The 10,317-nt window shown below is 45.4% G+C and overlaps 5 protein-coding genes and 2 pseudogenes across 7 annotated transcripts; 4 read left to right on the forward strand and 3 right to left on the reverse strand.

The window, feature by feature from the left end:
- Positions 1–96: 96 nt before the first annotated feature.
- Positions 97–1,146, forward strand: TEOVI_000838300 (uncharacterized protein; the record flags this gene model as incomplete). The annotated part of the gene is made up of 1 exon (XM_067222673.1): positions 97–1,146. The coding sequence occupies one exon, from the start codon at positions 97–99 to the stop codon at positions 1,144–1,146; it is 1,050 nt and encodes a 349-aa protein (XP_067078774.1).
- Positions 1,147–1,708: 562 nt separating this feature from the next.
- TEOVI_000838400 (Eukaryotic protein of unknown function (DUF866), putative) lies at positions 1,709–2,197 on the forward strand (the record flags this gene model as incomplete). Its single annotated transcript, XM_067222674.1, has 1 exon — positions 1,709–2,197. The coding sequence occupies one exon, from the start codon at positions 1,709–1,711 to the stop codon at positions 2,195–2,197; it is 489 nt and encodes a 162-aa protein (XP_067078775.1).
- Positions 2,198–3,136: 939 nt separating this feature from the next.
- On the reverse strand, positions 3,137–3,529 carry TEOVI_000838500 (uncharacterized protein; the record flags this gene model as incomplete). The annotated part of the gene is made up of 1 exon (XM_067222675.1): positions 3,137–3,529. The coding sequence occupies one exon, from the start codon at positions 3,527–3,529 to the stop codon at positions 3,137–3,139; it is 393 nt and encodes a 130-aa protein (XP_067078776.1).
- A 554-nt stretch (positions 3,530–4,083) lies between these two features.
- On the forward strand, positions 4,084–4,521 carry TEOVI_000838600:pseudogene (annotated as a pseudogene). The gene has a single exon. A coding segment is annotated over exon 1 (438 nt).
- Positions 4,522–5,114: 593 nt separating this feature from the next.
- Positions 5,115–5,432, forward strand: TEOVI_000838700 (uncharacterized protein; the record flags this gene model as incomplete). The annotated part of the gene is made up of 1 exon (XM_067222676.1): positions 5,115–5,432. One exon carries the CDS (start codon positions 5,115–5,117, stop codon positions 5,430–5,432), a length of 318 nt encoding a protein of 105 aa, XP_067078777.1.
- Positions 5,433–5,780: 348 nt separating this feature from the next.
- Positions 5,781–6,251, reverse strand: TEOVI_000838800:pseudogene (annotated as a pseudogene). Its single transcript has one exon. A coding segment is annotated over exon 1 (471 nt).
- Positions 6,252–8,464: 2,213 nt separating this feature from the next.
- Positions 8,465–9,514, reverse strand: TEOVI_000838900 (leucine-rich repeat protein (LRRP), putative; the record flags this gene model as incomplete). Its single annotated transcript, XM_067222677.1, has 1 exon — positions 8,465–9,514. One exon carries the CDS (start codon positions 9,512–9,514, stop codon positions 8,465–8,467), a length of 1,050 nt encoding a protein of 349 aa, XP_067078778.1.
- Between the last annotated feature and the right edge of the window lie 803 nt (positions 9,515–10,317).

Here is a 10,317-nt window from a genome sequence, read left to right on the forward strand (position 1 = left end):
TTTTCCCCCTCCTCTTAGTAGTGCTGTTGACTCTTCTTTCGGTTCTTCACGGCCACACGGCTGTGCAACTCAAAAGAAAAGAAAAAGAAGGGGTATATGCGACATGTCGATGTGTTACAGAGTTTGATGGTTCGACTTGTGGATCCCGAGGAGGAAGAGCACGACTGGTTGTTGATTTCATCTCTTTTTTATTCTCTCACCAAACTAATGCTCCCGGCGACACGTGTGAAGGAGTTGTATTATCATTACCTTCAGGTGCATGGGAGCCGTCCCGCAATGGAAGCCGCCTGCAAGGACTTTAGTAATAAACTCTCAGAAAAGCTGCGGCAGCGCATTGAAAGCACCACCACCACCACAACAGCAACAACATTAGCAGGCATTCATCGGAGTTCCGTTTCCGGAACATCAGCGGCTGTGGGAGTGTTGGATGTGACGAAAGTGTCAGCGGGTGCAGCAGGCGGGGAAGCGGGGATTCCTGTTGGTGTTTTGAGTGGTTCACCAACTGTCGCAACATCGGTATGGGATGAAAGTGGATTCTGCGGCCGGGAGGCGGCATTTCGTAAACTCACTTCTGAGCAGAAGGCGCGCTGGCACAATTTGCGGCGGGAACTTATAAGCCCAGATATTCTCATTGATCTCGTACAACAATTCACCCTTGTGGATGGCGCCGCCGTGTTTTTAGCCCCGGTTGTTCCTTCAACCGTGATGGAGTTTAATGGCGTCCGTTCCGGGCCGTATGTTACGGTAATTCATCAGCCACTCTCGCTGATGTGCGTCAAGAGGCGTGTGTTAGCGGCCCGTCGTGATTATGAATTGCACAAACATCAGTCAGGTGCTTACTTGCCTACGGGGCAAAATAATGTAGGCGTTGGATCGCGGAAGCGTGAGCGAGGAAATGGCGGTGTGACATCGAGAGCATCTGCGGTTTCTCAGCCACCACATTTTTCGATTGCAACGAATAGTGGAGAGAAGGGCAATGTGATTAGGACACTACAGGAACTGGAGCAGGCAGTTTGGCACATTACCGCAAATTGTGTTATGTTTAATGCCCCAGAGTCATATTATCCATACGTTGCGCGTAAGTTTGCATTAGCTTGTGTTGCTATCATTGACGACTATTGCACGCAGCGTATTGCAGGTGTTTAGCTTGCTGCACTGTTTCTGCACTTCCTTCCTTCCTTTCTCTCTCTTTTTTTTTTTTAAAGTGGTCACCTCCCCAACCACTACCGTCACCACGCGAATATTAATTTCCTCCAAGAATGTGGGGGGTTTTCTTGTCCACCGTGTCGCATCGCAGGCCGTTTCTGCTGTATTCCTTGTCAATGTTTCTCCACCACGTGGCGTAATTTCCTTTGTTTTTTGTTTTTTGGAGCTCTGTTCTCCTTTTTCCCCTTTTTATTTCCCTCCTCCCCCAAAAAGCAACAAAATCTCATCACCCGCCACAAGACTTTTTCCTCTATTATTGTTGGACGTGAAACATCGTGTAAGGATTGAGGGACATCATCAGTATTCCTCTCTCCCCATTTCTGTACTCATAGCAGATACGAACAAGTAAGAAAAGACGCAGGTAAGCCTGCAGATACACATACGGAAGGCCAAACAAATACATTTATTACTTACACACGCAAGCCGCTGCGCACTGTCACTGCCTTTCAACTCTTAACAGCCCTTTTTTTTTTTAAAAAAAAATCCCTTTGAAGTTTTACGAATGCCACTTTACCGCCTTTCGGTGTCCGCTGAAACGGAAGGTGTTGTTTGTATTCGCCCAATGCGTCCTCGCAACTGGGGTTTGAAAGTAACATGTGATGCCTGCAGGGAATTCAGTCCTAATTTTGTTTATGTTGATGAGAGCGAGGAATGTGACAGCGGCGGTGGCGGGACGCGTAACGCCGCCTTCAAATGCGCTTCATGCAAAACTCTCATCACTGCACATATTGACCCCGAGAGTTACGGCACGTACCGCCCTGAAGAGGATAATGGAAAAGGCGATGGGAATTCAATACTGATAATTGAAGTGCGGGGAGCGACGCCTACGGAATTGGAGATTGATGACAAGTGGGTGGTGGAAGCGGAGGGAGCGACGTTTGAGGCAGCGGATTTGAGCACAGATTGGATGGAATATGATGAAAAATCGGGAAATGCGGTATCCGTATCGCAATTCACTGTGGAATTCAGTCGTCTGAAGAAATCCAAATAGTTTGTGTACAACATCTCATTCCCTTTATTTTTATTTCCTTTTCCTCTGCCCCGGCTCAGCTGTCTCTCCCCACCCCTACACTTTCTACTTATTGTGTTTTATTGTTATCACCACAGAAAATATTATTATTATTATCATTATTATTATTATTATCTTTCTATTATTATCATTATTATTATTATTATTATTATTATTATTTATTTTATTGTTATTCACTTCACTCTTACCGCCATTTGAAGGCTCTTCTCTTTTTTTTTTCTCTCTCTCTTTTACACACATTTATTTATCTGTGGCTGATGCTGGTGGCGAGCATGATGATTCCTATTGGTTATTTTTAAAATTCTTCCCATGAATTTCTCTTGTATTTTTCCTTTTCTTCAAGTGATATAGTTAATTAATTCTTTCGTTTTCTCATTGCACATATGTACACACATACACACACACATGTATGTGTGTATGTGGTTTATGGGCGGTGCACATCTTCTTTCCTTTCAGGGCAACTTGCTGAATTCTATTTTTCTAATTTTTTTTTTAAAAAAAGGTATCTCTACTATTTGGTTTTATGTGTCATTTTCGTATAAGTTTGCCGTATAAAGGAGATGTGAGATTGGGTTTGCAGCATATATGGCTGAAGCAAAACAAACGAAGTCGTGTATCATTTATCGCATGAAAACACATCCGTCTCTCTCCGTGCTGTTAAAGCAGAGAAGTGCGTATGTGTGGGCTGAGCGGGGGCGGATCTTTCCGAATTGCGAAAGTTTGGCACACTAGTCGAAAGGGCTTACAAAAGCAATAACAACAACAATAGTAATGATAATAACAAGGCAATAATAGGACAAGAAAAAGAAGAGAGAAAAAAGGCGCGGGAACTCCGAAACGAACTTATCACACATTTATATTTAAGTGATGGACTGCCTTTATTATGTTTGATGTTGAAATTCACGAGTGCATACTTGTGGGCACGGTACTGAAGGTCGGTATTCGAATACATGAGAGGAACATTTGTGTGACTCCAGTGGTGAGATACTCATCATGGAAAATGTAAGACAATATGACGTTATACATGTGGAAAAATATCTGTGCTGTTTGCCGTGCCTTATGTTTAATGGAAACCACTTGCTTTTTTTGTTTTACATCCGTAGAGTCTGCTCGTGTTTTTGTTTTTACACGCAAATCGCTGACTTGTGCTTTCGGAGTGTGTTTAGTGCAAGTGCAAGTGCAAGTGCCTGTGCGTGCGCGTGTGCCATGGGATAGGGCTGACAAAAGGCGTAAGATGACGACTCCTACCATTAATTCCGTCTTGTTGTTCCCTTTCCACCCTTTCCATTGCATATCTTATAAATGTATCCACATATGCATAAACGTATGTATGTTTTTGTGCGAGGAGGGTGGGTAAACGGGAAGGGCCGTTATATTTTCCAATGAGCTCTAGGGAGGTTACATTTCAAGTAAAAGCGTTTTATTAATATATACATACGTGCATGGTTGTTTTGGCACGATCCCGAAGTGCTTTGTTGCTGTGTGTATTTCCCAACGCGTAATGCAGTTGCGTTCGCATGTCCTAAAAGTTGAAAAATAAAAAGAATAAAAAAATACAGTAGCAGCTGAGTTCAAGTTAGGGCGTTGCGCAAAACTCATCTAGGCGCTACTTTTCCCTTTCACCTTTTCACCACATGGAGAGGATTACTCTCGTAATAACCTATGTAAGTTTGTCGCTACGAATTAGGTGTGTGTGCAAGGCGTGAAACACACGCTGTAGTCTGTCATTATTATTTCAGTTCCTCATTTTCCCGTAAATAAAAAGAGGAGCAGAAAAAGCGGTTGAGTCTATCGACGGGGCGTCTGTTACTGTACAACCGTATGGTGAAGCATACCGACATAAATATATGCTAATGTGTTTGTGTTTCTCTGCTTGTGGGTTCGCCTTGCGCGGCCCATTCCCTGCTGGTAAATGTTTCGTTCATTATTTCTCACCGTGTTGTTATGTCTGCTTGGGGTTCCCGTCCCCCGCCCGGTCCATTGCCTTGAACCATTTCTTTTGTGGTCGCAGTTTCGGTTGTGCATCTAAAATCACTAATTTCCTCTTCCATGTCGGCAGACACAACCTGTTTTGCGCCCGACTCCTAAGCGGCATCGTATGGCACATGCCGCCAAACACATGCACGCGCATGCATTTTCATGCGGGTTATGCCTTTGTGAGTGAATGTGCTGGGGTAAATTTATGGGAGGTGTGTGTGTTTGTGTGCGGTTTCTTTGTCAGTGTTATTTTGTCGAGGAAATGGTATACCGCGCTTGTTTGGGGAAAGGCTTCGGACCCCCCCCCCCCATTTGAGTACATGTGCTTTTTGTTGTTCGGGTGGTTCCACTGAGTTGTGCTTCAGCTGGGTGGTTCTGTCGTGAAAATGTCAGAGTTGGTTTAATCTGGTCCCATATAATTGTTTTTGTTGGGAGTCGCTGGGCTAACAGTAGTTTGAGGAACGTTGAAAATTGGGAGCCGCAATCGCGATACCATTGCGGAAAAACTTGCTATTTCTTCACTGAGTTGTTTCTCTTTGGACTGTAAACATATTTACCGGTTTCTATTTGCATTCGCCGCACCGCACGCACGTGCTCCAAAAAAAGAGGGTTAAAGTGAGTGACTATGTGGAACGTTTGTTGCGGACGCGGAGGCGAGGTACACAGAAAACCACTTCGGGATTTGGTGGGGGATGTTGATCGGCGGTCGGCCGGCAAAACAGAGCTTAACTCCCTATACATTGACTTGGCGTCGAGGCTCTGACAAATATTGTGGCCACGGAAGACGCAAGACAGCTGCACGACTTTATTTTTTCCGTTTTGATGATGAGCCAAGGGAATGTCACGGGCCAGGGTGCACTTTCCCACACTGGCTTTCAAGCGGCGAAAGCGCCACTAAACGATGCTTCAAGTGACAGAAAATGCCACCCCAGATCAATCCAAATCGTCGATGGAGACGCTGAAGGGATCTAGGGATATTCTGAGCGACTTTGTGCCATCTTTGAATGACGATGAACGCACGGCGGAGGATATGCGCCAACAGCTGGGAAAGTTGGGTATTATTTCCACTGCACAACCAGAGCAGTTGAGAGATGAGCAGCAGAAACAACTGCAGGATATACGTGTAGAATTTGCTAATCAAATGAAGCAGCTCCAACGGCAAAACAGGAGGTACTTGGAACTTTTGCTTGATATGTTGGAACGGGGAGTCAATCGATAATGAGGACTTGGGGTATGTAATCAAATGGTCGAGCAAGTCTGCAAGAGGAGTAGGCTATTAACCGATATGCAGGTCTTGATGTTTTTAAAAGCTACGAAGACTTTGGTTAATGTTTGAGAGTTTTCTTTGACATTATCAACCAGACTGTTTCTGAGGGAAAGTCAGACTTCAGGGTTCGCGAATAGCTGTTGTGCGCTGCGAAACATGGTGTATGTGTGGGAGAAAGGTCGTGTAATGTAAATTTGCATTGTTTAAGGTAATGGAAGTGAAGGTTTTCATCCCCTTTCATTTCCTTACTGCGGTGATTCGCACAGGAAACATTGGTCATCGTGGAAAGAATTGTTCTTGTCAGATATTCGCCTTATGGAAGCATACTGGTACTTGTGAACCGCTGACGGGAGTTGAAACCATGTGGGGAGATAAGGGGGAAAACAAGAATGTGGGTATGAATGGTAGGTCGAGCGCCAACTCTTTGCTGTGGGTAGGGGAATGTGGCGCTTGTTTTCCGTATGCACCTGTAGTAAGATGCGAGCAATAACTTCTGACTGACGGGTGGGGGAGGCTGTTAAGGAAGGAGGAAAGGACGTGCAGTTTCTTTTTGGCGCAGGAGCCGCAGCTGAACGTGAATTCTATGAAATGTGACGCTGCGGGTTGTCTATCTTCTTGAGGTTCCGAAGGCGAATCCATGGTTCCACCTTTGTTGTGCCGGGGGTGTGTGGTTATCGTGTCATTGCACTCACCGGTCTACGCCCAAGTATTGGTAACTGTTTGGTCGAGCCAAGTCCCCGCGGTGAAGTCCGTTGCGTGGCCATCTGTCATTGGCACCTCCGGTGGAGTATTGCGGGTAGTGAAGTGAAGGGTTAACCATTGCTTTCCTTATTTTTGTGAAGATTTCCTCAGCTGAGGCGCCCACTATTGCAAGTTTTGGGAGCCGTTTTCACCTTTTGATTCCTCAGGCAGAACGTTGCTGCACAATTTCCTGACATGTGCAAACTGCATGTGTGTATGTGTGTGTTCATGTCCACCCACCGGCCAATATATTTGAACCGTAACTAGGATGATATATATTTGTTTGTTGGCATCTTCAAAATTTTGGCACGGGTGACTCACTTGGGTCTCCTTGCTATCGCGGTAACGCTTTTTAAACCTTTAGGGACTGTGTGAAGGAGCGATGAAACGCTTCCAAGCATGTTTTTGTGAATAACTCCAACGATCTTGAGTGCTTTGGATCTTCGTGGTTGGCGTTGTGGGATCGGATGGTCACCTTTATCATTAGGGGCTGCAGCATGAAGCAAAGGTTTGCTAACGTTGTTGCAATACGATGGGAAGCAAATGGATGAATCTGATATGTATTTATGCTCGCTGTGGCGTGTGCTTGTTGTGCTTGCTACCGTATGAAGTTTAAGCGACGTAAATGCATTACGTGCGGAGTATTCTTTGCTTTAGCGGTCGTTAATGTGCACGTGCTAAGTCGCGCAGTCCCCATTTTTTTCCTTTTTTCTTTACCATTTTTATTTTTGGCTTGTGTTCCTGTTTTTACGGTTGCAACTTCTTTACTTCCGTTGGCTTTGGGTCTGACGCCGCGAATGTTGCTCGGCGTCTGTTTGACCCAGAATATATCGCCCCCCTCTTTATTGCCGCTGCTGCCTGCTTAAAGAAAACTCGTAAGTCCTTCGGTTGGGGGGGGGGGGCGGAAAGAAAAGCTTCCTCGGCGTGCCTTTTTGCTGCCGGTAGGAGTTTGGAACGATGTGATAACTTAGAGAAGTGTGCGATCGGCTGTGGGCCCCGGCGCATACCGGTTTATGAGATGCCGTTGGATGGCAGTCGTGATTCATTTGAATTTGTGCGCCGCAGTGGGTCGTTTGTTGCTGTTGCCGCGCTGGGTTTTTGATTGAGCCCAAGGATCGTCGGCATGGGTGATGAAATCGCGCAAATAAGGGATCTTGGCGTTTTGACGGGCCCGACAGAGCAGGGACCCGCGATATCCCACGACAGAGGGTGGGTAGCCGCGCGCCAATTTCTCCTTGGGGGTTGAATGCAGGGTGGTGCCGAAGTGCGGAATGGAACGATGGGGCTAACTCTTTTCACCCGCACGGCAAGGAGACGGCTCCATCGCCTGTGCCCGTACCGCGGCGGAAGTTGAGGAGCCCACGCCCGTGAGCGGCTTGTTCAGTATCGTCAGGCGAGGTGGGGGAAGAAAAAGAGGAGCGTCACGCCGGAAAACGAATACAAATTCGCTTATGGGTGGTCCCCCTCTCTTCAAATCCGTTTGTAAGCGAGTCCCCGTTGCCGCGTCGCGTCGGAACCCAATGAAACATGAGGGGCGTGCCGGCAGCCTTGTCCCTCCCAGCTGTTTGTGCACCCCCTGCGGCGCGCCCCGGCAAGTGCGAAAAAGTGCAGTTACATTTCGCGTCTATTCCTGTCTGCCCTTCGACGGCGATGCCAGGAAGTGTTTTAGGTGTTTAAAACGGGACACAGCCTCACCACACCATGAGGAAAAGAAAAAAAAAGAGGAGCTCGCAAGGTTCTCCTGCTTCCCGTTTTCGTTAACCTGATCTCGTGCTTGGTTACTCGCCTGGCTCAGGGTTCTGGCAGGCCGTGTCTCACTTTTGTGGCGACGCGCAGCCATCCCTGAGTTACGTTTCCCACCCACGCCTCCTCCCCGCCATTGTCGTGACGGACATACGGACAATTCCCTCATCCAGTCTCTACATTCCCTTGTGGTAAAGTAACTGAGAGAAAAAGTTTGCAAACCTGCAACATAAATGCCACACGACAAATACCTGAAGGGCTTCCTCCCTCTTCATTTCCAATTTCTCTGCGTTAGTTTCCTTCTTTCTCTTTATGTGTCATTTGTGCCCCAGCCCTACCACGTGCAGGGGCTGGGATGTAAAAAGCGTAAGTCAACTAAGCTGAGCGTTGTCAGCTTTAGAAGGCTGGCGACATAATGCAATCAAAACCAGTCATGTATGCACATATGTTCAATGTATAATGTTCACTAGTTTGCGAAGCCTATAATTTTGTATGGCACATTAACGAGGGTACGAGAGAATTTCCTTAACATTTTCCTCCCACTGTAACGACTTTTCCGCAACGGATGCCCGTTCCAGATATTGTCGTTGGTAACACTTGTATGATTCATCCACATCGTTTTCATCAATAACTCTGACGCCCCTATTCCTTAAATTACTCTTCACCACTTCATCTATGGGGACTCCCAGAGCCACCACTCTCTTCAGCTTCATGCAGTGATTCAGAAATTCCATATCTGTCAACATAAAGCAATTTCCAAGGTTGAGTCTTTCCAACTTATTATTTGTGTTCAAGGTCCCGATTTCCGCGATGCTTATGCACCCCTCCAGATTAAGTGATTTTAGAGACACCAGGTGGACGAGCCCACACAAACTCTTTAGTCGGCTGCAGTCGACAAGTGCAACCGATTCTAATGTTTTACATCTTGTTACATAAACCTCCTTCAGTGCCCAGCATTCGTCAATGGACAATTTTTTGAGCTTTACGGTACCGTCGAGGTTTACCTCGGCGAGCATCCCACAGCGGGAAATTCTGACGCACGATAATCTCTGATGACCCCCCAACCCTCTCAAATTTTCGAGTCGCTCGCATTCGCACACAATCAAAGTCTCCAACCTCCAGCAACTCCCCGCTTCCGACAGGTCTTGTAGTTTTGTACACTTGTGGAGATTAAGTCTTTTCAATTTCTTGCAATATTTCAGTCCCATTAGAGTTGCGAGGTCAACACAGTCGTTAACATTCACCTCTGTTAACTCTGTGAAATTTTTCAGCCTTAAAAGATCCACCATTCCCCAACACCAAGAAAGCGCAAGAATACTGGACTGGGTGGCGGGTTTCTCTTCTTGTTGTGGCGGGGATTCGCTATTATTCCCGTTCCGTGCCACCGGTGTCTCTTCTTTTGTGCAGGCCTCAGCACTTCCATTGTTGCAATTATTATTATTATTATTTGCTTCATGCCCGCCATCATTACTACTGTCATCATCACTTTCGTTATTACTTTCTCCCTCTGCAAAACTTTCTTCACCTTTTTCAGATTTTGATGTCGACATCTTTCCGGGGCCTCAACCAACCCACGTTTTCACATATTTGCAAGGCAAAACGAAACATTAGAAAACGTAAATAGCCTGGAAGTATTGTTGTTGTTCTTTTTCCGTTTCCATTGTTGTCACAGTACGGAATAGCCCAACAGTTTCGACAAAACAAAACAAACAAACTCTTCATGGATATGCAAAGTGAACATTAAGCATATATTTATGGACGAGGTAGCAACAGGGGCATTTTACAATGGTAATAATAATAATAATAGTGATAGCAGCGACAATAGTAATAAAAACTTTACTTCACTTCGCTTTTTTTCAGCCGCTTTTTTCCTTTTCCCCTTCTTTTTTAAATGCCTTTTGCACATTAAACTTGTTTTTGTTATGAAAAACGGCGCCACCCGCACGGGTCGCGAATCGGGAGACCACCACTGTGAAATATTGACGGAACCCGGTAAATTTTATTTATTTTTATTCTTATTAAAAAAAAAAAAAACGGCACCGATAACTTTTGGGGAACCCCGCCTGCGCGTGTCTTAACGGTCCGATCTCCAAAGCACTTAATATTCGCGATGATGCCTTTTTTTTTTCGTTTTTTTTTTTGCTTCCAGTTGCTCATATAATATGTAAATTATATGCATTTCGTATATTATATGCAATTTAATTGCACGTGTTTCATCCTTTCTCACCTTTTAAAGTGACTTGACTCCATACTGTCTTCACACTTTCCTTCCCTTTTGAAATGTAAAAGACAAAAGACAAGAAAAGAGAAAAATAATAAAAAGAAGTGGAATATATATATATATATATATATA

This window comes from Trypanosoma equiperdum (assembly GCF_001457755.1).
Source record: "Trypanosoma equiperdum strain OVI genome assembly, contig: ctg_1675, whole genome shotgun sequence".
NCBI lineage: Eukaryota > Euglenozoa > Kinetoplastea > Trypanosomatida > Trypanosomatidae > Trypanosoma > Trypanosoma equiperdum.